General features: G+C 40.2%; 1 protein-coding gene across 8 annotated transcripts in view; it reads left to right on the forward strand.

The window, feature by feature from the left end:
• Window positions 1–23,965, forward strand: part of LOC122804340 (serine/threonine-protein kinase PAK 6-like) — a 1,141,536-nt gene that overhangs the window by 1,018,243 nt on the left and 99,328 nt on the right. For all 8 annotated transcript variants that reach the window (XM_044074151.1, XM_044074147.1, XM_044074152.1 and 5 more), the window contains one exon: window positions 6,171–6,296. In XM_044074151.1, the coding sequence (XP_043930086.1) occupies window positions 6,171–6,296 (126 nt within the window). The remainder of the gene's footprint in view (window positions 1–6,170; window positions 6,297–23,965) is intronic.

Here is a 23,965-nt window from a genome sequence, read left to right on the forward strand (position 1 = left end):
GGCCTCCATTGAAAATGGACTAATTTCGGCCCAATGGACTTTCCTGGTTAACAAACTACAAATAAATAAATAATAAAATAAACTGTGATATTGTCTGTGAATAACTTGAGAGGCCCTGGAGAGAAAAGATGATGAAAGGTGGAAGAGCCAGCAGAAGAGCTCTCATATCTTTGACACTGATGTGCTCCTTCTGTGGACGAGGTGACCACACTCCCTGTATCTTTGGGGAGCCAAACATTGCTCCCCATCCCACATCTGAAGCATCTGTGAACAGATCCTGAGAGGGAAGAGGGGGATGAAAAGGGAACCCTGGATTCAGCGACAACTGCTGAATCCACCATAGAAGGTCATTCTTGAGACAAGGAAGAAGAGGAACTATAAAGTCTAGAGGATGCACATGTTGAAGCCACACTGACTTCAGAAACCACTGGAACTTCCTCATGTAGAGTTTTGCCAGAGGGAGTTTCAGAATGGTGGAAGCCATAAAACCAAGAGCTCTCAGAAACTCCCTGGCTGTAGTGGAGGCCAGGGGAAGAAGAGTTTGAAAGTGAGAAATGAGAGTCAAGGCCTTTGGAGGAGGCATCAATGCCAGCATTGGCCCTGTCTGAATCCTGCAACCCAGAAAGACATGACCCTGAGAAGGAGTCAGAGAAGACTTTCCCCCAGTCTCTGAAGAAGAGAAATGTCAAAATGAAGATTTTGCAAAAGGACCCCTGGAGAGGATGCCTGAATCAGCATGTCATCCAAGTAAGGAAATATTTGGATCCCTTTAAGCCTGCAAAAAGCAACAACAGGAGTGAGACATTTGGTGAACACCCCTGGGGCAGTAGAAAGGCCAAAGGGCAAAACACAGAACTGAAAATGCCAGGAAGCAATCTAAAAAGTTCCTGAAAAGAGGATGGATCGGAATATGGAGATAAGCATCCTTGAGATCCAGAGACACCAGAATGGCCTGAGGGAGCAAGAGAGGAAACAGAGTCTGATGGGACAACATCTGAAAAGAAGGCACCTTCAGAAAAGTGTCTAGATGAGAGAGGTCTAGAATTGGCCTCCAAGTACCTTCTTTTCTGGGCACTTAAAACATTCTTCAGGAAAACCCCTCCCCCCTTTCGGACACAACACCTCTTGAATAGTATCCTGAGGCAAGAGATCTCAAAGGAAATCTGGGAAAAAAGAAAGTTGTTCCCGAGGAGGCTGAGGAATGCCCATAAAAGGAGGATGGGATATCCACACCATGAAGTATCCCTGACGAATGATTGACAGAACCAAAGAATCCTTGGTGATTCGAAGCCAAATAGGAAGAGAAAGAAAAAGGTGAAGAGAAAGAGGAATGTGGTGGGGAACAAGTGGATAGTCAGACAGCACCTGGTTTGTCAGGAAAGGAAGGCTTTTGAATCCCTGAAGTCTGAGTGGTCTTCGCAGGGCGAGCCCATTTACCACCCTTTTTACCTTTAACAGGAGGGCAAGATTGCGTGCAAACAAAGGCTGGCTTAGAAGGGCAGTTTCTCTGAAATTTAGGCACAGGAGAAACAAACACATGTTTAAGCTCCTGTAAGGCCTTCCCCTTTTCATGAAGAGACTTAAACATGCCAGCAGCCATTTCCCCAAACAAAAGTTAGGTAATGGTTGAAGCCAAAGCCAGTAACACCTCCTCATTACTGAACCAAAAGCAGCAGCCCTAGAAGAAGCATCTACTGCATCATAACTACATTTGATAGAATGATGAACTACTTGAAAGGTAGTCCCTAGCAAGGAAACAGGAGAAGATTTGCACCCAGATTCTGGAAGATCAGAAAAAAAGTGACAAGCCTGAGAAAGAAGAGCCAACACATACCTAGATATGTGGTTCTGATAATTAATAGTCCTAAAAGCTAGGGTAGCCAAAGTATAAACCTTCTTACCCTGCCTGTCCATGGTTCTGCTGTCCTTGTCAGAAGGCAGTAACTTGGATGAAGGAAGCAATTGGGGCAGCTTATCAGAGGCTACAGACACCACAGAGGTGACAGCAGCAGGACATTTGGACAAAAAGGAACAATCCTCAGGCACCCTGTAAAACCTATCAGACTTCTTGGGAGCAGAGGGCAGAGAACCAGGCACTTTAGAGGCATTGGAAAAAAAAAAAACATCCAGTAAAGCAGCCAAAACAGGAGGAATAGCAGCAGATTTAGGAGATTCCATCTGTAGTAACTCATAGTACCTCTTATGGATATCCGAGACCCTGGCACAATCCCACTTAAAAAATTCCATCACCCTAGAGATTGTGTCCCGAAAGGAAATTTCCTCAGAAAGGGTATCTGGACTGTTAGATTCCTCCTCCTGTGACCCATAGTCTAATGGAAAATTAATCTGAGTAGAATAAGTAAGGGATTCTTCATCAGAATCCAATTCTTCCTCAGAAGAATTCAGTTCCAATTCTTCCTCAGAAGAATTCAGTTTCCTAGGCCTTTTAAGTGGAGAAGAGGACCGGAGAAGAGGGCCAAGGAGGAGCAGGAATGGAAACCCCTTAAAGAGGCCTTACTGGCAGTAAATCATTAAATAACCCCTGAGTAAAGGCCTGCCACTCACTCTGTGGATCCTAGGAACAGAAGAAACATGTTTAGTTTTCTGTTTCTTTTTTAAGGGAACGTCCACCCTAGAAAACCAAGAAGGATCTGACTCAGGATGACATTCCACAACTATAGTTGGAACTTTTTCCCTTAAAAGTTTCTGTATATCCCACCTTGACCCCTCAGAAACCATCAACTGTGTTTCACCCAGAACGTTTGAAATGGACACCTGTACAGCCTCGTCGAACATGCTGCCTGCAAGATCCTCGGTAGCCTAAAACCAGATGCGGCAGATAAATCAGATAGCACGACCAGGGGAGCTTCCTGGTTTGTAACAACCTCAGGAGAAACACCCGGCAGAAGCTGGACAGCAGAAGATTCTGGTCTTACCTTTTTCACCTTCTTCTTCCCTGATGGCCGACCCTCGGGGCAGGAAGTTCTTTCCTTAGTATCTTTAGCAAGAAGCTTAAGACACTGGTTCTCAAGATACAATGAAGGGAAGAGAGCCTACTATAAAGGGTTTTTGGGATGAATGCCTGACAAATCAAACAACACGTATGGTCATGAGAAGTTCCTAGGAAAAAAAAGGCACTTATCATAGCAGTCTCTATGAGCAGTCTGTCTCCTACACTGGCATTTACCCTTCTTGGATGGCATTAACCCCAAACAGCATTAAAAAAAAAAAAAAACAAAACAAAAAAAAAAAAGAACAAACCCCCCCCCCCCCCCCAACTGGGTACTTATCTGCAATGGTGAGGACTGCATCAAATAGGAGTAATTACCGGAATACAAACACACAGTAAAAACAGCAGAAAACGGATGTAGGCAAACAGATAGATGGTTAGAAACAGCGTTTGGACTGCCGGCAAAGAAATTCTGAGAATGGTATGCCTGAATGCCATCTTTATGCCCTACACTATAAAAGGAGTGTTTGGGTGAAGTTCAGTGTACCTTAAAGCAATGGTAGGCTTTGGTAGACTGGCTGGATGATGGGCTTCCACAGCAGGGAGTCCCATAAGTGATGAATACTGCAGTTGTAAATGTAAGGACATCCAGAATGATTCCATCATAGTCCCTGTAGGTGTAAGTGTCCTGAGATGTACCTTCCTTGACTGTATGAAGAGAGACGTTATGGAGCTTTCAGACTATGTGTCTCAGGCTGGTATGAGGATAGCAATGAGCAGCATATTACTATCACCGAGGATGATGCCACAATATGAGCAAATTGGTTAATTTCAACAACTAGCTGTCTTTCTGGTGTCAGTCTAAGGGGATTGAATATTTGTCAGTTTGGAATGACATGGAATGACATGGCTTGATGGGTGGCATGGTGTTGACTCACATGCAAGAGATTCCACAGTTTGATTCGCAGCTGAGGTATCTTCTGTGAGGCGTGTGCATGGTCCTCCCTGTATTTGTGTGGGTTTCCTCTGGGTGCTCCAGTTTCCTCTTAAATTCCAAAGATATGCAGTAGGTGTATTGGACACACTTAATTAGCCATAGGTGTGAGTGTCCATGCAAGTGTATGATGTGGAAGAACTACCATGGCAGACCTAACCATACCTGGCTCTAGATGAGTGTCACTTTTGAAGTGACACAATGACCCCATGTGTAAAAGTGGGAAAAAAGAGTTGTGGATGGATGGAGGGACATGGTTAATAGACCACGTGGCTTTGCCAAGGATGGCAAATAGATATAAATCCTTTTATGACATGGTGATAGGATCCAGGAGGTTAAAATCAGTGAGGCCACCTTCACCTTTTTCTCTAGAGTTTTGAATACTGGCTAAAATATTATCCACCTCATAATGCCTTTTTTAGGCAATGACAAATTAACAAATGTACTGACTAGCAAACTAGCAAAATCAACTCAACTGAATCTCAAGGTGTCACTGCTTAATGCTAGGGCCTAAATAAAAAACTACACTCCCTCCAAACCCTCTTTACACTTGAGAATATAGACATCTGTATAGTAACTGAGACTTGTTTTAAAGGGTGGGAGTACCCCAGCAGTGCAAGGTTTCAGGTCCATATGTACCATATCCTAGCCATCTGTAGGTCCCCCTCCATGTCCCAAGAACCTCACAATTCATACTTGGACCTACTGGAGACACTTAACCAATATCCTAGATAGACTTGGAATCCAACATGGCCTGAAATCTACAGGCACAGAGATTTCTGGACATTGTAAATACAAACACCCTTGACCAAAAAGTGAATATGCCCACTAGAGGATACAACATACTGGACCTCTTGCTCACAAATATGGCAGAATACTGCCTTCCCCAGTGTCCTGTCCTCCCTGGTAAGGTCCAACCATAAAGTTGTCTCTTTTGAAATCAAAATCAACTCTGTAATCCCATTAAAACCAGTAAGAGTTAGGAACTGTTCCAAGGCAAATTACCTTTTATTAAGTGATGGTTTGTCAAAATTCAGTGCTCCTCTGATCCCCAAGAACACAGTAGTTTATGCTGAATTGCTGTCATGCATGTTAGTGGCTGCATAGAGGCTGCTGTACCTACCAGAAGTAATCCCAGGACTAGCCCCAGAAACAAACCACCCTGGTGACTTTCCAAATTAAACAGAGTATACAACAAAAGGAAAAAAATATGGAAACCATCATGAAAGATAATTCCCATAAAGATAAAAACTTTCTCATTGAACTGGATAGGTAACTAAGAGGGCTAATAATGTCAAGCAAAGCCAACTTTGAGGTTAAGATAGCTTCCCAGGTGAAAGATAACCATAAGGCCTTCTTCAGCTATGTCAGAAACCTCAACAGCAGTACACAGCAGTGTGCTGAACCACCAGTTCAGCACACAGCAGTGTGCTGAACTGGTGGTTAAGGGTGCTGCATTCACCAAGCTGGTGATATAGCAACCCTATTAGCAGACAAATTTAGTTCTAGCTTTACCTCCTCTCACATGTCTTCTTATGTCTTTTCACTCCATTTAGGGGTGCTGGTTGAGTAACAAAGCCCACCAATGTCATCACACTGAAAGGATGCAGGGGAATTTACATAGTGTTTCCCCAGGTGTCTTGTCAAAATTTCCCTTTGTCAGTTATGAGTATGACCTCAGGTGTCAACTGAAAGTAAGCAATGACTAGTGGAAATAAATATTTTTGATGATAAATAAATAATTAATTGTTAATGTCCTACTGAATGTTTTTACCTTTTCTTCTGTTGCTTCATATGAAGATACTTCAATGTATGTCCTGCTGAGTACCTCCCTGCACTTTTTGGCTACATGCTGTGATTCCTATTGTCTCCACTTTGGATGCTAAGCAATGCAAAATCTCATGACTCCCAGGGGAAAGGAGCACTGGCCATTGTTTAATTATGTGCCATCATGATGCAGTGCCTTGACATCACACCTCCTATTTCCCTTCTCTTGTAGAGTGTATGTATATCCCCCATACCCTTTTCCTTCAGCATACTCCCAACCCTACTCCATTCATTTTACCATATTGATACTGCTAGTGTGCATGCTTTTATCCCAGTTAGTATCACTGTTCTAACATGGTCTACAGAGATGAACACACTGTTGTAAATGAGATGTTACTTTTTCAGTCTATATTGTTATTGCACCGTCCATGCACTTAAATGGTTACTATTTTTCTTCAGGTTAAGCTCTCAGACTTTGGCTTCTGTGCCCAGATCAGCAAGGATGTTCCGAAAAGGAAGTCACTGGTGGGGACGCCTTACTGGATGGCACCAGAAGTGATCTCAAGGTTACCATATGGGACAGAGGTAAGATGGCCACATTCTTGCCTTTCTGGAAAGTTTCTATGTGAGGTTTAGTAAAGCAATGAATGAAATGTAATAAAGTAAACAGGAAAAGGGAAGAGGACATGATCAGGAAGCAGGAGAGGAGGAAGCCTTTTACTTGGATGGTGTATAATGCTCTGCTATGAAACTGTTTCCTGTATTATGTTGCAAAGTGGAGTCAAGAAGAATGGATCTTGCTCATCTTGGGTACATATCACTTTATAGAGCTAGTTTCTGCTCCTCCTTTCCACTTTACAAAAAAAAAAAAAAAATTTTTCTAAGATTGTTTCCTGCCTTTCATGTAAATCGTCTAGTCCAGATACAGATTTGCTGTATCCAGGACTGTTTCTAAGCTTCTGAGCCCCCAAGCCTTTCTGTGTTGGAAGGAAGCCTTCTAGCTTAATTTTGTTTATTAGAACTAGCCAATCTTCTAGTTTCAGCACTCAAATCTGTTTCTTTGAGAGCAGCACTTGTTCAGAACTCATTGTAAGCACTAAATAAGCTGCATATTACTACAGCACTCAACTTACCTCACTTGTCTAGAGGAAAACAGTTTTTAGTACTTAATAAATAAGCTCCTATCCAGGCATGTCTAAGGGTCAGCTCCCGGTGTTTTCTCCTGTCTACCTGTTGAATCTGGGCATCTTGGGGTAATGCAGCAATTGCCTCATGTACACAGACAACCCTCTCCTCCTACCACCCAACAATATAACCTGTGAGCGATGCACTTAATATAGCCAAACTGGAAGCAAAGTTCTCTTCACCCAAGACTGGACTAGACAGTCAAGAGGAGAAGGTAAACACTTACACCACACCACACTCATCACATAGTCCCTCAAAACCTGCACCACCAAAACACACACATAGAAACACAAAACACACACCTACATTCACAGAGGCTCTCGATAAAAATCTACCCAAGCAACAGGGACCTCCAAAGCAGAAACGCAAGCAACCTCCACCCCCCAACACAACCCAAATGACACATAGCCCACAAACTCAGTGTGCCACTCAACCACAACCCATAAGGCATAACAACGTACCCAACACTCTAGTCATAGGTGACACTTTAGTCAGGCACACTGCTGTTCCACTCACCAGGCTAAACAAGGAGAAAGTTACTGTCAGCTGCCTGTCAGGTGCCAGGATCTGCCACATAATGCACGCACTCAGGTCACTCCACAACAAGTACAAATATGACTCTGTCATTGTCCATGTTGGTGTGAATGACCTGAGACATACCTCCCTGGACTACATGAAAAGAGACACGGAGGAGCTGTCCAATCTTGTAACTCAGGCAGGTATGACCCTAGCCCTGAATAGCATCCTGCCATCACCCAGAATGATACCACAGTACAAGGACAAAATGATTGACTTCAATAATTGGCTAAGCTTCTGGTGTCATTCTAAAGGGATCCAGTATCTGTCTGCCTGGGATGACATGACCAACAAACCACGATGCTTTGCCAGAGATGGCCTGCACCTGTCGCCCTTAGGTTCTGGATACTGGCTAAGGTTCTTACCATCCCTATAGTGCCTTTTTAGGCAAGGTTCAAATGACAAATTCATCACCATAACAGGTACAAGCAAGCAAAATCTGAGGGTAATGCCACTTAATGCAAGAAGTCTAAACCTCAAAATGCACTCCCTCGAGGTACTCCTTAAAATGGAGAACATCGACATCTGTGCAGTGACAGAGACCTGCTTCAAGGCTCCAGAGAGCACCCCTGCATTACCAGACTATAATTCATACCACACCTTTCGGCCACCTAACCTGCACCAAAACACTAAAGGCGGAGGCGTGTCCATATTCATTAAGGATAGCCACACCTCCAGGCTAGTTGCTCAGCATAATGCATCCAAGATTATCCAAGTGCAACTAACTCTGGGCAAGACCGCAATCCAAATTGTAGCTTGCTACAGATCCCCCACCATGCCCCAGGATTCCCACTCCTCATTTTTTGGTACACTGGAAAATATTAAGGTACAACCTAACACCCTAATAATGGGTGATTTCAACTACCCCACCATTAACTGGGAAAACTACTCATGTACCAACTCTTGTGCTCAACGTTTTCTGGAATTCATAAATTCCAACGCCTTGGATCAACTTATCCACACCCCCACCAGGGGCAGCAATATCGTAGACCTGGTCATTACCAACATGGGCAACCGGTGTTCCACAGCAGAGGTCAGTTCCTTGTTGGTCAGATCCGACCACAAGCTAATCACCCTAGACATCCACATCCCACCCCCACCCCCCTCATTAGGGAAACCACCATAGAAAATTTCTCCAAAGCCAACTTCATGCTTCTTAAGACAGAAGTGGCAAACTTCACGACACCCATGCTGACGGACAATAGAGGTACGACTGCTGAATCCTATACAAATGCACTTTATAAGCACTTACCTGAGTGCATGGATCGTGCAATCCCTAACAGAACCAAGATGCTATCCTCCAAAAAAAGGAAGTCAATCTGGTGGTCCTCTGCCATAAACAAACTCTACAACAGAAGAAAGAAACTGTTGCAAAAAAAGAGTAAAATCCCATGATTGGAGGAACTCCATGGTCAGCCTCAGTAAGAAGCTGAGATCCCTCATAAAATCCTCCAAAGCTAGTTACGAAAACAAAATTGCCACTGATTCTAAAGACAACCACAAAGCATTCTTTAGCTATGTCAAGAATCTCAATGGCAACACTCAGATCTGCTCTGAGTTACAGCACAATGGCACTAAATATACAGAACCAACTGATATTGCCAACATCCTGGCAGATAGGTTAAGTGCTGACTTTACCCCTCTCTCACCCCCTAATTATTGGTGAATGCATTTTGCTTCATTCCGTACTGGAAAAATGTTCAAACATTTAAAATGCAGTTGTGTGTGAAAGTAGACTGTTGTCATGGAAATGTTCTGAATAGGGCAGTTTTGTCATTATTGGTGCATACATTTTGCTTCATTGCCTACTGGAAAAATGTTCAAACAATACATTTAAAATGCAGTTGTGTGTGGAAGTAGACTGTTGTCATGGAAATGTTCTGAATAGGGCAGTTTTGTCATTATTGGTTAATGCATTTTTGTTTCATTGCCTACTGGAAAAATGTGTAAACAATAAATTTAAAATGCACTCTAACTTAAGTCTAACAAGTGTGCTGTATTATACAAGGAATATAATTTAATACAGTCAGGAAGGTGAATCAAGGAATCCATACCTGTATGCATGGCCCTAAAAATGTGTTTAAAAACAGCCCAGAAGAAAGTGTGAAAAGCTCAAAATCATGGGCAAATTTTAAGCTTTACTCTTGTTACCAAAGCAATGGATGAAGGTAAAACAGTTCACACCATATTACCTTGACCTGGACAAAACTTTTGACACAATCCCCTACTCAGGTGTAGTACAAAAGATGAATAATGTAGGAGCAAAGACTTACATCGCTAGCTGCATTGCCAACTTGGCTCACAGGATGCAGGAGATCAAATCAGGGGAAGAGACCATTCACCAATGGAGTCCCCCAGGGTTCGGTGCTGTGACTTTTTCTGTTTGGCATATGCATCTCAAAAGTAAAAGGAAATACCAAAGAGCCTTGGCCAGCTAAGTTAGAGATGACTGCAAGCTAGGAGAAGTTATTGAATACCCAAATGACCTAACCATCATGCAGGAAGGTTTGTCCCAAATAATAACTGGTGTCAAAATCATGACAATGCCCTCTGAGAGCTGATCCAGTTGTTTGGCATTTGGGAACTGTGTGTACAGTGACCTAACTTTTGGCCAACATGTGCCCAGAGTCATAAAGCCTTTCTATATTGCATAGCTTATAAACAAACTGATTGTGACTAAATCTAGAGATGATGTTGTCCCCCTTTACAAAGCTCTCATTATGTCAATCATTTTGTATAATGCCCACTTTGGCATGTATCTGTCCAGCCCCATGCAACAATTGGAATACCTTCAGAGATGATATCTTGCTAAAAGGATACAACTCCTAAACAATAGGTCTTGCATGGACCACCTCAAAGATTTATTACTATACTCAGTATCCTACAGAGTGCTTAGAGGTGACATGTCTGGCATACAAAGCATCCTCTAACATAATACAGATGGACCTACTGAACATCAGCAAGTCAAATAGCATCAGAAATACTCAGTCCAGGTATCTAAACTGAATGTTGTGGAGAGATGGATATATATCACAGAGGCTACCACTGTTCCAGAACAGACTATCCATAAAAATAAAGCAAAGCTCATCCATCCATATTCAAATTCAACTTGGATCTAAGGATGGGTAATAGAAAATGTACTCCAGGATTTCCCCTCATACCACTAATGGCTAGAGGCAGTTCCTAAATGCTGCATCCATTACATGGCCCCCTCAAATTATCTATGGTATGACCACAGTTGTTCTCACTAGGGCTAATATACAGTTATCAGCCATGGGGATAGCTAAGACCAATCAGAAAATGTTAATTCAAGCACCAAAAGGGAATTGGCCAAGCTTATAATGTCCTCCAAGTGAACTTATGTTGTGGTAGCAAATAGTTATAAAAAGATTACCCCTTTTAGTTTACTAAGTGCCCCTGTCACCCTCCGCTCCCCCCCAGTCTTTAACAGCTTCCGGCACCCTATGCCTAAGTACCATGTTCAGTCATAGCCTCACCTTAGGCTTTGTGCCTACTGAATGGTGCACAGCAATGGTTATCCCACTCCACAAAGGGGGAGCCACTATGGACCCTGGGAACTACTGCCCCATCAGCCTGATGAGCCTGGTCTGCAAAGCTATGGAATGTATCATCATGGAACTTGTAAACAATGACATTGGTAATCTCTAAACACTGGACCCTACCAAGTTCGGGTTTGTAAAAGGCAGATCATATCTCCTAAACCTGATAGACTTCTTTGAAGTGGTCACCAAAGCTGTAGATGAGGGTAAGGTCGTAAACACAGCCTATATAGATCTTGCCAAGGCTTTTGACACCATCCCCCACTCTGGAATTATAGATAAACTCACTAAACTAGGTATAAATCCCTATGTCACAAGATGGGTTGGCAACTGGCTTACTGACAGAACCCACACTGTGAAAGTAGCAGACTCTAAATCCAACTTCAGACCAGTGACAAGTGGAGTACCACAGGGTTCAGTCCTGGGTCCTCTCCTGTTTGGTATCTACGTCTCTGAAGTACAGGCTAACACAGAAGGTCTTTGGCTAACAAAGTTCGCAGATGACTGCAAACTAGGAGCTATAATCAAAACTCCTATGGACATCCAACAAAAGGGCTTCACTGAGACAGATGCCTGGTGTCAAAGCCATGGCTTCAAGCTCATTGCCAAAAAGTGCATTGTCATCCCCTTTGGTACAAACTCTGTACCCATGAACTACCACATAGGCGATAGTCTACTTAACACCAAAAGTGTGATAAGAGAACTTGGGACACAGGTGGACAGTAGTCACTCCTTTGAGAATCACATCACCACAGTAGTCAGGAAATCCTTCTACATGGCACACCTCATCACAAAAGGTTGCTCATCTAGGAAAAAAGAGGTCATTGTTCCCCTCTACTCATCACTCATTAGACCCATTATAGAGTACAATGCCCCTTTTGGTATGCATCTCACAAGACATTTACAGCAACTGAAAAGGCCACAGAAATACCTCACAAAGAGGATTACCAGCCTCAAACAGATGCCCTACGCAGACCATCTCAAAAAACTCCAGCTTTACTCTGTCACATATCGCCTACTCAGAGGCGATCTCTGCCTAACATACAAAGCTATGTCAAACCCTGAGCTGTTGGACATGCTCCACTTAAAGAAATCCCAATCCCTCCGAGCTACACGCTCTAGGGACCTAAACCTTGTCACCACTATAAACAGAACATGCCTGAGGGATAGATTCCTGTCCCAGAGACTTCCCATACTCTGGAACAAACTACCTATCTATGTCAAAGAAAGCTCCTCATTAGCACTCTTCAAGAAAAATCTTGATGATTGGATGGCAGATAGGGAATTCATCCCGGGGATCACTTCTGTGGCTCTGCTTGACAGGGGCACAGGAAAATAATTTTCTTGGGTAGCAAAAGCTAGGGTACTGTTTGGCTAGGCTTATATAGGCCCTAGGGCCAGTAGCCTAGTACCTACCTATGAACCTATGCGGTATAAAATACCTATGTCAATTAAGGTTGTTTGGACAGAAACACCAATCTTTGTTTCCTGTCCTGCTTGCAGTCATCTCCTCTTAGCAGTTTTTGTTTAGCATTTAATGTGGTAAGAGGCAGGGGATGATAAAATTTAGAGAGAACGGGCATATTCTGTAATTATGGGAACAAAATAAGTCGCGTAACACACTCTTCAAGATGCAGTACCCTTTTGTGAAAATGGATGCCGGTTTCAAGCCGTGAGGAGCTGTGATTCTTAGATAGTCATCTTAAACTTGGGCTTTACATGAAGAAAATTTAAATGCATCTCTAGGTGCTGAATATTGGTTAAGTTTATGGACTTACTAACGTAAGGAATGAAAATACCTTTCACAGCCAGGTAATATTCAGTATTCCCTTTATAGGTTAATTGCCAGTTGATATTCAGTATTCTCCATAATGCGTTATAAATTTATATATTTGCTATACATAAAGGCCTGGTGTTAGTTCAGTGAACATCCCCAGCAAGTTTCATAGAAAGGGCCTTAGCAGGGACTTTATTCTGACAGTATGCTGATACCCCCCACCTCAATACTGTATCCATAGTTGCCCATTTGTCATCAATTCCTACCTCAACATCTCCACTCTCCTCCATAATTTGCATTTAACATCTCCCTTACCTTTACCAATGCATTCATCTCTCCTTGCTTTACATAGTTCTCACATAAACAACCTTTGCTATGACATGAATGTTTCCTTGTTATTAGACTACATAAAAATTATAAAGAGGAAATTGAAACACAACTATATAAAAATGAGGTTAGGAAAAACACCTACGTACACAAAACCAGTATGCACTTTCCATACATTTTTCAGAATATTGTTAAGAATCAAATGATGCAGGTAGCAAAGTTAAACACCAGTGATCAGATAATAGATTATCAAATGAATGAATTAGTAAATGAATTTATAGCTAGAGATATAGTCAACAATGAGTGCATACAGCTGAACAAGAAGTTAAAAAAGATATAAGGAAATAATACTAAGCCAACATTTTCAGCAGAAGCTAGTAATGCCAATAATAATGAACAAAAGAAGACAGATAAAACATCTAGACATAGGAATAGATGTATGTTAACATATAACAAAAATACATAAAATACATCAATAATAAGGAAAACAGTAATGAAATGCTGGCCTAGAGTGCAGCGGTTGTCTCAGTTTAAACAAACAGGACATGGCAATATAAGCTTTACATATAAAAGAAGTAATAATCTTAAAAACATATTATGTTTTAAAGAGCAAGAGAAAACATTAAACCATATGTGAAGCATTAAACAAGGAACACAAAAGTGTTATAAATATCACTTCTGTAAATATATTAACACAGATATAGTCTTCACACATCCAGCGAAATGTGCAGCATTTCATATAAAAACTTAACGGTACACGTGACTCTAAAAAGATAATATATATGGCTTCATGTCAGTTATGTGAAGCACTTTACAAAGGAAAATCTAACCGAAAACTAAAAGAACGAATAAGTGATCACGTCAGAGATCCATAGGCAAATAGACACAAATGCGTTATATGAACACACAAAACAAACAGGAGCTAGCACCAGTTTTAAGTTTTTCAGTTTGAAAGTTATTCCAGAGAAACCTAGAGGAGGAGACATAAGGAATGACAATGAAAAAGAAGAGAATTACTGGATAGCAAAATTTAGAGCGCAGACACATCCTAGCTTGAAGGAGTCATTAACAATTAAACCTGTATTGAAAGAGATAAGAAATAGAGTTAAACAAAATTTTATAAAATCTCTAAGTGAAGAATGATTTTTAAGAATTTTTTTATACATTTAAATGAATGATTGTAAATGTTTTTATTATTGTCACAATTCTTTTAAGCATTGGTGACATGATTCTTCATTAGCTAGTTAAGCAACTGTTGGATTTTATTTTAACAATGTTTGCCTGATGAAGCTATCTACCAGTGAAAATGTAACTTGCGATTCTATTGTTTTACATTAAAGTTTTCTAAATTGGTACGCATGGCACCACACCTCTCTTTTTTGGCTAATTACTATACACATAGTCTGACAATATTGGAAAGCTACAATTACAATGCATAAAAACAATTAATATATGAGCATCTAGCTTAGCCAGTTCTGGTGATGTAGAGGGATAAAACCCTGGCTACGACCAAGGTGACCAGGTTTGATTAGCAGCTTTCGTGCCTGACACAGCTCATAGAAAATGAGAATGGCATGACTGGACAGTGCCCACTCACCTCTCCGAGGAGTGAGGGGAAGGAGTGGGAGAGGTGTATGCCTAGGGGCAAACACAGCCATACACAAAGCTCAATTTCCTGAGCGAGACTGGTGAAGCCAGCTTGTGGTGCCTGTCCAGCTGACTTGCATCCCTGGTGGAGGCAAAGGACAGTCCCAGCACTTCAACCCATTGCATGTCCCACATATAACATTTTCTAGATCAGTATCTGAGGGAAGGAAGAAAGACAGGGATAGGCCAATCCTCTGGAAATGACGCTATCCTACTGTATATGTATGTGTATGTAGCTACTAGCATCAAATTTAGTTAAAAAAGTTTCATTAAACTAACACGCAACCCATTACCCCACTCCCAAAAATACTACATACTCATTAGTCAAAATATGATTTAACCTGATAATGTATGTAGATTAAACCATTTTTTGCACTACAAAATAGTCAGAAATCACTGAGTATTTCAGCTGTAACTACCTTTTCTTTTCACTGCAGTAAAATACATCAGCAAAAACTAACAAGGGCAGCATGGTGGTATATTGTTAAGATCTCAAGCTTCAGGCTGACCTCTGCCCACTGTGGGTTTGACATGTTCTCCATGTATCTCTGCAGGATTTTCTGGATATTCTCATTTCTTAAAACAAGAAACATCTTTATTAAATTATCGTTTATGACACAGGCAGCCATACATTTCTATAAATGAAAGCAAACCATATTGACAAATTTTAGTTACAAATATTGTACATTGTTTCTAATCTATCCAGTCAGCCATTGTCAGTCAAACATTATATAAATCATTCAAATCCTGCCTTCTTGTAATCCTCATTCCTTCTCCAAAACATTAATCTGAATGTATTGTTCCAACAATTCACATTTTTTCTATGTAATTTCTCCTACCCTTTTCTAAAGATGTCATTTCCAGTTGTTTTATCTCTGTTATTATATTCACTACTTCTAATACAGTTGGTTTAGACTTTGATTTCAATTTTCTAGTAACTGATTTTTTGGCATCCACTATAATTAGACTAATCAAGGTCTTACTATGTCTAGCCAATTCTGATTCTGTATCATAGCTCAAAAAGTAATTTCCTTAGTTATACCAGATTGTTACACAGTATTTCTGATAAAGTAGCTTGCAGGGAATTTTCAAAATCTGCCAATTCATTACACTCCCAAGAAATATGTTCCCAATTACCTCTTTCTTCTCTAACACACTTCCAACATTTGCAATCTACTTGAAGAAAATCTTTGTAATCTAGTTGGGGTATAAAAATACCTGTGCGAACACTTCCAAGCAAAGATCCCAAATCTTGTAGACTTTGTTACATATTTGGGAGTCATACATATATCTTTCCATTGTACCTTCGTTGAAGGTTGTGAATCAGGGCTGGCAACTCGGCACGTAAAAATATACTGCCAATCATTAGCAGACCGGAGTTCCGCTGTGGTGACCCCTAACCGGGAAAAGCCGAAAGATACAACAACAACAACAACATATATCTTTCCATTGTTTTTTTGTGAATTGCTTTTACAGTCTGTCTTCCCAACCCTTTCTATTCTCCTCTTATTGATTCTTATAGTTATGCAATATTTTAGGTGTCCTACTAAGTATCCCTTCCTTTAGCAGCAGCTTCTGTTCTAGATTCTTCTAAAAGCTCTACCAGTGCTGGTCTTTCACTATGGATCTTATCTAGTTCTTTCTCTTTGCCTGTACTTTTATATAAATCCTTGAGAGGGAAAGCAATCTCTAGCCTGCAGTCCAAATCAGTTATTGGCCTCTTTCACATTCTTTTACCTTTCCCTCTCTAATTATTTGCTCCCATTACCCATTTACTTATACAAGTGATATTGAGAAGGCATGCAACATGTAATTACTAGTAACTAAATAAATTTGGCTGATGTTTCAGATTTGGAAAACCAATCAAGCATTGTTTCTAGGGCTACCACCAGTCCCTCTTTACACAGAACTGTCTCTGTTTGGATAGTTGCATCCTATGTATGTGGGGGACAAACAAAAAAAAAACAAAGCAAAACCAAAAAAAAACATGAAAAATAATTCATGGGGAGAGGGTGCTATTAAAAAACAAAAAACTTTGTAACATTGGGATTCCTAGGTAACAATGAATGGACCAAAGGGCTCTTGCGTTGCCTGAGGATTCCTGCCCCTCACTACTGCAGAGTGAATGACCATTTGGGTGCAAGTCGATAAGCCAGTGGAGTTAGTTCTGTGGTGGGGGGAAATAAAGAAGAAAACTTAGTAATGTGGCACAAACAGCACTATTGTGCCTTATCACTACAGATAATAACCTTCATGACTGTATGCTGCATTATGATGATCAAAGCTAAAATTGAAAACTTCCTTGATATCTAAAAAAAAGTTGAAGCAACAAATAAGTTTGCTCTTTCTGTTCTAACTGATGTGATTGACTGGCCCCAAACAGCATTAGATCAGCTGGACAAGAAAACAGGAAAACTGCTTCATTCTTATCAAATAATGTATAAAAAGTAATGCATGGCACAGTTATATATCCCTTAGTCTGAAGAAGGTAAGGGCCTCCTGCAATTGTAAGACTGTATTGCAGCAGTGCCCTTGGCTGGTACTACAGTCTTCAAGTGAACAGCAACAAAAAAAAGACATTCCTTCTACTGGCACAGCAACCAGGTGGCCAAATGTATGGCACTCCCTGACCCCCCTCACCAGGTCCTATTTCTGTGCCTTGCCCAAACCTCCCTTCAACATATTTTATTTAAAAAATATATATATATATATATTTATTTATTTCCAGTTTCATTATCGGGGAACTCTACTGGGCCCAGAGAGCCAGTTTTCAGTAGAGGCCCGGGGAGAAAAGCTCCATGAAACAGATTACAGTAAAGATAGCAGTCCAATAAAAATAAAAGTACAAGTACAACTACATATCAAATAATACAAAGCGTGAGCAATACTGCCCATAGTGGAAAAATATTGTGCAGATACATTTTAACAAATTCACACAGTTAAAGTCAAAAGTCAAAAGCTATATACAATATTTACAGAGTGTGAGAGATTGTATGGGAATTAGGTATAGAAGGCTATAGCCAGCTTTTAGGGCTTAGGAACTCAGGAGGATACCCTCCCAGGGGCTTTTGTTAGAGTTCTAGGTAGACAGAATGCAGTTACATTTCCATTTGGAGGAGAGGAAGGTGTAAAGCTGTGTTTTGAAGTTGTTTGTGTTTGACATTGTCCTTAGTGTGGAAGGGAGAGAGTTCCATTTCTTACCCAAGAGAAGGAGAGGAGAAGTTGTCCAGCAGGACTTTTAGGTTTGTGGACAGTAATAAAGTTTTGGTGATCAGATCTGAGATTCTATTTGGGGTGTATGGGGGAAGGATGTTAGAGCGGGCATTTAGTTGGATTAAATATTAGTCTATGTGCTGTGGTGAGCTGGAGGAAGTCCAGGTAATTTGTGAATACTAACCAGTTGAGGGATTGGAGGGTAAAACAATGATGAGTGGAAATGCTTTCTTCTTTTAAACTGTAGCAAAGCGTTTGCTACAGTTTATATCCTGCCTGCATGGAGTGCTACAGGCCTCAGGTTTTAGTTAAAAAAAGAAGAGAGAATGTTTTTTTTTAACTTTTAAACTGTAGGAAACTGCTTGCTACAGTTCAGACCACAGATAGAGCACTACAGAGCTCAAGTTTGACTGCAAGTGCGTTACCTGCTTTTAAAAGCTGGTATTGCATTAAAGAGAGATTGAGATCAGCTGATCACTTCACCTCAGCACTTTGCCCTTCTCACACCATCCTAGCTATGCTACTGCATATTTGCTAACATTATCCAGTCCAAATGTAATGAATGTTCTAAACCATGAAGAAAACAAGTTGAAGATACCTTTGCTCAGATAAACAGAAGCAGTTTTGAAAGGAGTAGGAATGGAAATCAAGCCAGAGTCAGGAAAAAAGAGAGAGACTGTAAAGAGCATGACCTCTATCAGTGCAATGCAAATAGTTAATAACCTTTTCTTTTTTTACAATTATTCTGTATTGTGATTGTTAGGTAATATTTGTGTATTGCCACTTTATCCTTACTTATGTTTACTGGGGCTTTTCCCTCGGGTCTCCACTGAAAATGGGTTTGTTTGCAAACTCAGTTGGACTAACCCGGTTAACAAATGTGAAATAAAATAAATAACTAAATAACTAAATAACTAAATAAATAAATAAACAAATAAAATAATAATACTTTCTGTGGCCCCAAAGAACTTAGGGGGACAGTAAATTTCTGAAAAGGGATGGTGTAAACAACAAAATCTTTTTGAAGGTACAGAGTGAAGTGGGTGGTTACCGACAGCATATTTGAAGTGTCATTTTCCTGAAAGACAAATTGTGCTGGATGCATGTAGTAGCTTTCTTTAGAAGGTATAGCATCAAAAGCAAAGAATTCAAACCCACATAATCTCAAGAACTGCATGCACATGCTTCTGACACTGTGTGTTTGGGGTGAAGTAAACCTGCTGTTTTTGTGATCCTGGTACAACTTATGTTGGTGAGAAAATTAAAGAATTAGTTATGCTAAATTAGTCACTTGAAATTATTAAGCCTCAATTGGATGAGAATAGAGATCTGCAGTATCTGAAGACATTGAATAGCTACGTTGATTTATATACATTTTGGGGAGGTGTGAATCTGGGACACACCTGCAATGAGAAGATTAAACCAATGAATATGCACACACAACACTAGAGCCCTTTCTATAAATTCTTTCTTTTCACTCATTGGTCAGAAGTTTCATATGGCACAGAAGAGTGATAGGGTCTTCATGGCAGTTTTACAAGGATTTATTTTGTTTTTCAAGGTCAGTAATGCACATTGAATGAAATCAGATGATCGTGTTTCCTAGCTGTCTGTGTCTTGCTTAACCTTATGTACCTGTGCATGCACAGTACACCCCAGTGTCATATCGCTAAACTTCTTAGCACAAGAAATCTATACAAAACCTAATGTTATGGAAGACAAAAGGCCAAAAATAGGGAAGAATTTTAAATATTGCTCTTATAAACTTAGAACGTTGCTAGAATAAGAGGTTTTGAATTAATATGCATTTTCTGAAGGGTACAAAGTCTGAATCTCAATGGTCTATTATTATTTAGTGACTTTAATCCTTAATGATTTACCTGAAAACCACAGATTTTATGAGAAACAGACCAAAAATATGACGCAAAAATCTGGACATTCTGTGAAAATTCGAACAGTTGACAGGTATTCCCATTGCCCACTAGTGAAAATAGATGTGATGAAGTTGACATGTCAACAATGACTGAACAGGTGCAGCACTGTCTTCTGAAGGCTAAAGACAATTCTAACTCTGATTGTCAAAAACTATTTCTACTGATTAAACTTAAGGATTGAGTAGGAGGAGGAAGCAGTAAACACAACCATTAAAACATGCATTTAATGGTTATGCAGCTGGCAACTGCTGACCACCAAATCAGGCTCTTTAGGGTATCTGGGCCCTGGTTCAGATGAACTTCCTCATTCTCAACTAGTCACCAGTGAATCTCACAGATAGAGAAGTATAGTGAGACCCTTATCTGGATGAAATTAAAAAAGGTTTCCTGACTAGATTAATAGAGTCACTGGCTCCCACAGTACTGATTGGTCCAGAAGAGCCACAGCAGAAATAAGGAAGTTACAAGGCCAATGCAGGATTAAATGAATCAGGGGGCCCCTGTAAGATGAGCAGAACTAGAAGGGGGTCCCTTGGCAGAATTAATAGAAGGAATGAAAAATCATAAGCACCTCATTATAATGAACATAAATGAACCTATTCAAATGTGCGCATCTGTGTTAGTATTCAAAATGTCTTCCCAGCAGGATTAACAAAGTCATTGGCCACTATCTGTTTTAATAGTGTCACTGGGCTTACAACCTTTACAGACATTTTGAAGCCTTCCTTCATGACAAACAGCAGTCGTTCCACAAAACTATATCTAGCCTGTTCACTTACTTTTCAGTTCATCCAGAGAGACTTTTGAGTAGTCTGAAGTACCAGCTGTGCCAAGGGTTTCCACGAGGGTTAATAGATTCATGAAAATCAGTACAGATGTATTGAATATGAAAGTCTGCTTCTTGACAGACACCTACATAATGAAGTCTGCCTTGTGTGTTAACAGTCTGAATTTATTTTTACAGTATAACTAGTGTTTCAGCTTTAAATAGACATAAGAAACATTAGTCCTTGGAGCTTTTCATTTCCATTATAGACATCTGTTTTACTAGCTACATAAGCTTTTGATGCATTGACAGATTTTCACAACATTATTACACTAAGATAACCTGCTCTGATTGGAGACCCCCTCTCCCATCTTGAACAGAAGGCCTACAGTGACCATTGTGTGTGCTTGTACCTAAACTAGTTGTTATCAGCTCATCATTCATTGACAGTCCCTAACCACAGGTCTCAACTGCTCCATATTTAGTAGAGTGCTCTGAATTTAGCCTCCTAAAGCTTGCCTGTTTCACTGCTATGACTTAAGTATAGACAACTTCAATTTCCTCTCCTTTTCATTCGTTCAAATAGTACAGCCTATGAGAGATGGAATTCCTGGAGCTCATCTGACAAAATGGACCAATAGGAGATGCAGCTTCTTGGAATTAGCACTAGTTGCATCTATGATGCCACATCTATAACGGTCATACTCTTCTTGGCTCTGACTCAAACTTGTTTTCTGGATTGCTCCCAAGTATCACTACAGGCACTGTTAATTGATTGTAGCTGTGTATGACTGGGGTCTTTAGTGATTTTCTTTGCTGAGTGGCTAGGGGCTGATTGCGGTGTGTTAGATGATTGACTGGAATGATTTATTGCTGTGAGGAAGAGTACCTAAATCGAAATATTTACTGTGGAAACAAAACTGAGAGCTTGTGTCTGAAGGGCACTTGGATCCTTGGAAGATATTTAGGGTTCATTTGCAGACCAATACCTCTCAACTTGTTTGCTCAAGAATTCCACACAGAGCCAAAAATAATAGAGGACAAAGGCTCAGACTTAGGGATAGTTTTTAAACAGTACTGTAATTCACTTAAATAGTTAATAGAATAACAGGTTTTGCATCAACATGCATTTTTGAACAGTAAGAAGGATGCAACTCTAATGGCTGGCATTACTGACTATAATCCTCATTGAGTTAAAAAAACATCAAAGCTTTACAGGGAACGACAACTATATGAGGTAAAATCAGGGACATTCTGCTAGGTTTCTCTGACTTTTTCAAGTTTCTTTCATATGCCATCTAAAACATACTGACAAGCAATGGTGCTATTATCTTTTTAAGAAACATTAAAATTAATTCAGGACAAAAAAAAGTTATGGTGGTCATGTCTGGCCTGTTAAAATAGTACGTGGCTATTGTGGTCTGCTCTAGAGGTGGTGTCTGCCCTGATTTTCAGATGCTTTTTTCTGGTGATTAAGGTAAATATTTGAAGTTTTTTTCCTGGGAGGTGAGTATGTGTATTATACATTTATATGTCTGTTTCTCAGTGTGGATGGGTGGGAGAAATGTATCTATCTTACACACACACTCACACACACATATATATATATATATATATATATATATATATATATATATATATATATATATATATATGTGTGTGTGTGTGTGTGTGTGTGTGTGTGTGTATACTTATGTCTGTCTGCACGAGTGTGTGAGCGAGTGAGGGAGAAATACATATATGACTGTTGGTGTGTGAGATGCATGAGATGTGTATGTGTGTGTGAGATATATATGTGTATGTGTGTGTGGATGTTTGTGTCTTGGAGAGTATAATCTTTTGGTAAAGCAAAATTAGCAGCTCCCAACCCATGCACAGTTGTAACATATAAGGACTTAAGTTTCCTTTTTTCCCTTGCATTTTGGTAACCGTAGAAAAGTTTGTAAATGCATGAGAAGCTCAAAGAATTTAATAATTGGAGGAGGGTGCATGCATAAATTATTGGCATTGTATGTTATCACAGAGTGTGTGTGTGTGTGTGTGTGTGTGTGTGTGTGTGTGTGTGTGTGTGTGTGTGCGTGTGTGTGTGTGTGTGTGTGTGTGTGTGTGTGTGGATGCATGTTTGAAATGTTAGCTGTTAATACAGCATTACTAACCAAATTTTAAAAAAAAAGTGCATACAGGAAAGTGCATTTCTGGATGCTGTTTAGTGCTTCTTGCAGAGAGGTTACACAATTTCTGAGATATGTAAAGTCTGTGAAAATTTAGAGAGGATTACAATTCTGGCTTTTTTGCATTCTTAAATATTACAGTATTTATATAAAATTGAATGCCTTGTTTTCATTGTACAGAAGTAGTTACATCCTTTTCATAGCATTTACTGATAAAAGTAGCTACATTTGTTTAAATTATGCGTGTTAAACTGATTCTTTGTTTAAAATATTTGGGAATCTAAGGATAAATGTAGGCTGCTAGAGGTGCGAGACATTCTATAATTCTTATGTGTGTGGGTCTTAATGGATTGAAAACATCAAAGTAAGGTTTCATTGCTTAATAGGGTTTAATTGTGTATCAGAATTTTATAAATGGAAAATATTCAAGGATTTCTTTTTGAGCAATGTTTGTAGTGATGTCATTGTCTCCCTATTGTAGCTGCAAGAGACAGAGAGAAAATCAAAAAGACTACAGCAAATATCAAGACTTGCTGTACTCCTTTTAAAGTGTGGTAATTTGGCTTGGCTGTTTTGTACTGTTTGAGGTATAGACGTGTGCATGTATACCTTGTCACAGTGCAGTAAGGATACATTAAGAGCCACAACAAGGGTCCTAATTTTACAGATTCTACCATCCCAAGAGGGAGAGGCTGCAGTGGTGCAGCAGTTAGCGTTGTCGCCTCACAGCAAGAGGTTCTCTGGTTTGATTCTCGGCTGGGCTGCCTTCTGTTTGGTGTCTGCATGTCTGCCCCACAGTTGAGTGACATTTAAAGACATGCAGGTAGGTCCGTGCATGAATGGGTGTGCCTTTGTTGAAGGTTGGGCATTGGGCTGGCACCTCAGCACCGTAAAAATCTACTGCCAATCATAAGCTGACAGAGTTCCGCTGTGGCGACCCCTAACCGGGAAAAGCCAAAAGATATTACTTTTACCATTCCAAGAGAGCAGTGTTATGTATTATGCACCCCACCTCCAGCTTTGAATTTGCACACAAGCAAATGATGCATGTTATGATTTTTTCTATTCTGCTATGATTGTTTGAAGGTGCCCTGCTAT

The sequence above is a fragment of the Protopterus annectens genome, chromosome 6.part0 (assembly GCF_019279795.1).
Source record: "Protopterus annectens isolate FY-2018-M chromosome 6.part0, PAN1.0, whole genome shotgun sequence".
NCBI classification, from domain to species: Eukaryota; Metazoa; Chordata; order Ceratodontiformes; family Protopteridae; genus Protopterus; species Protopterus annectens.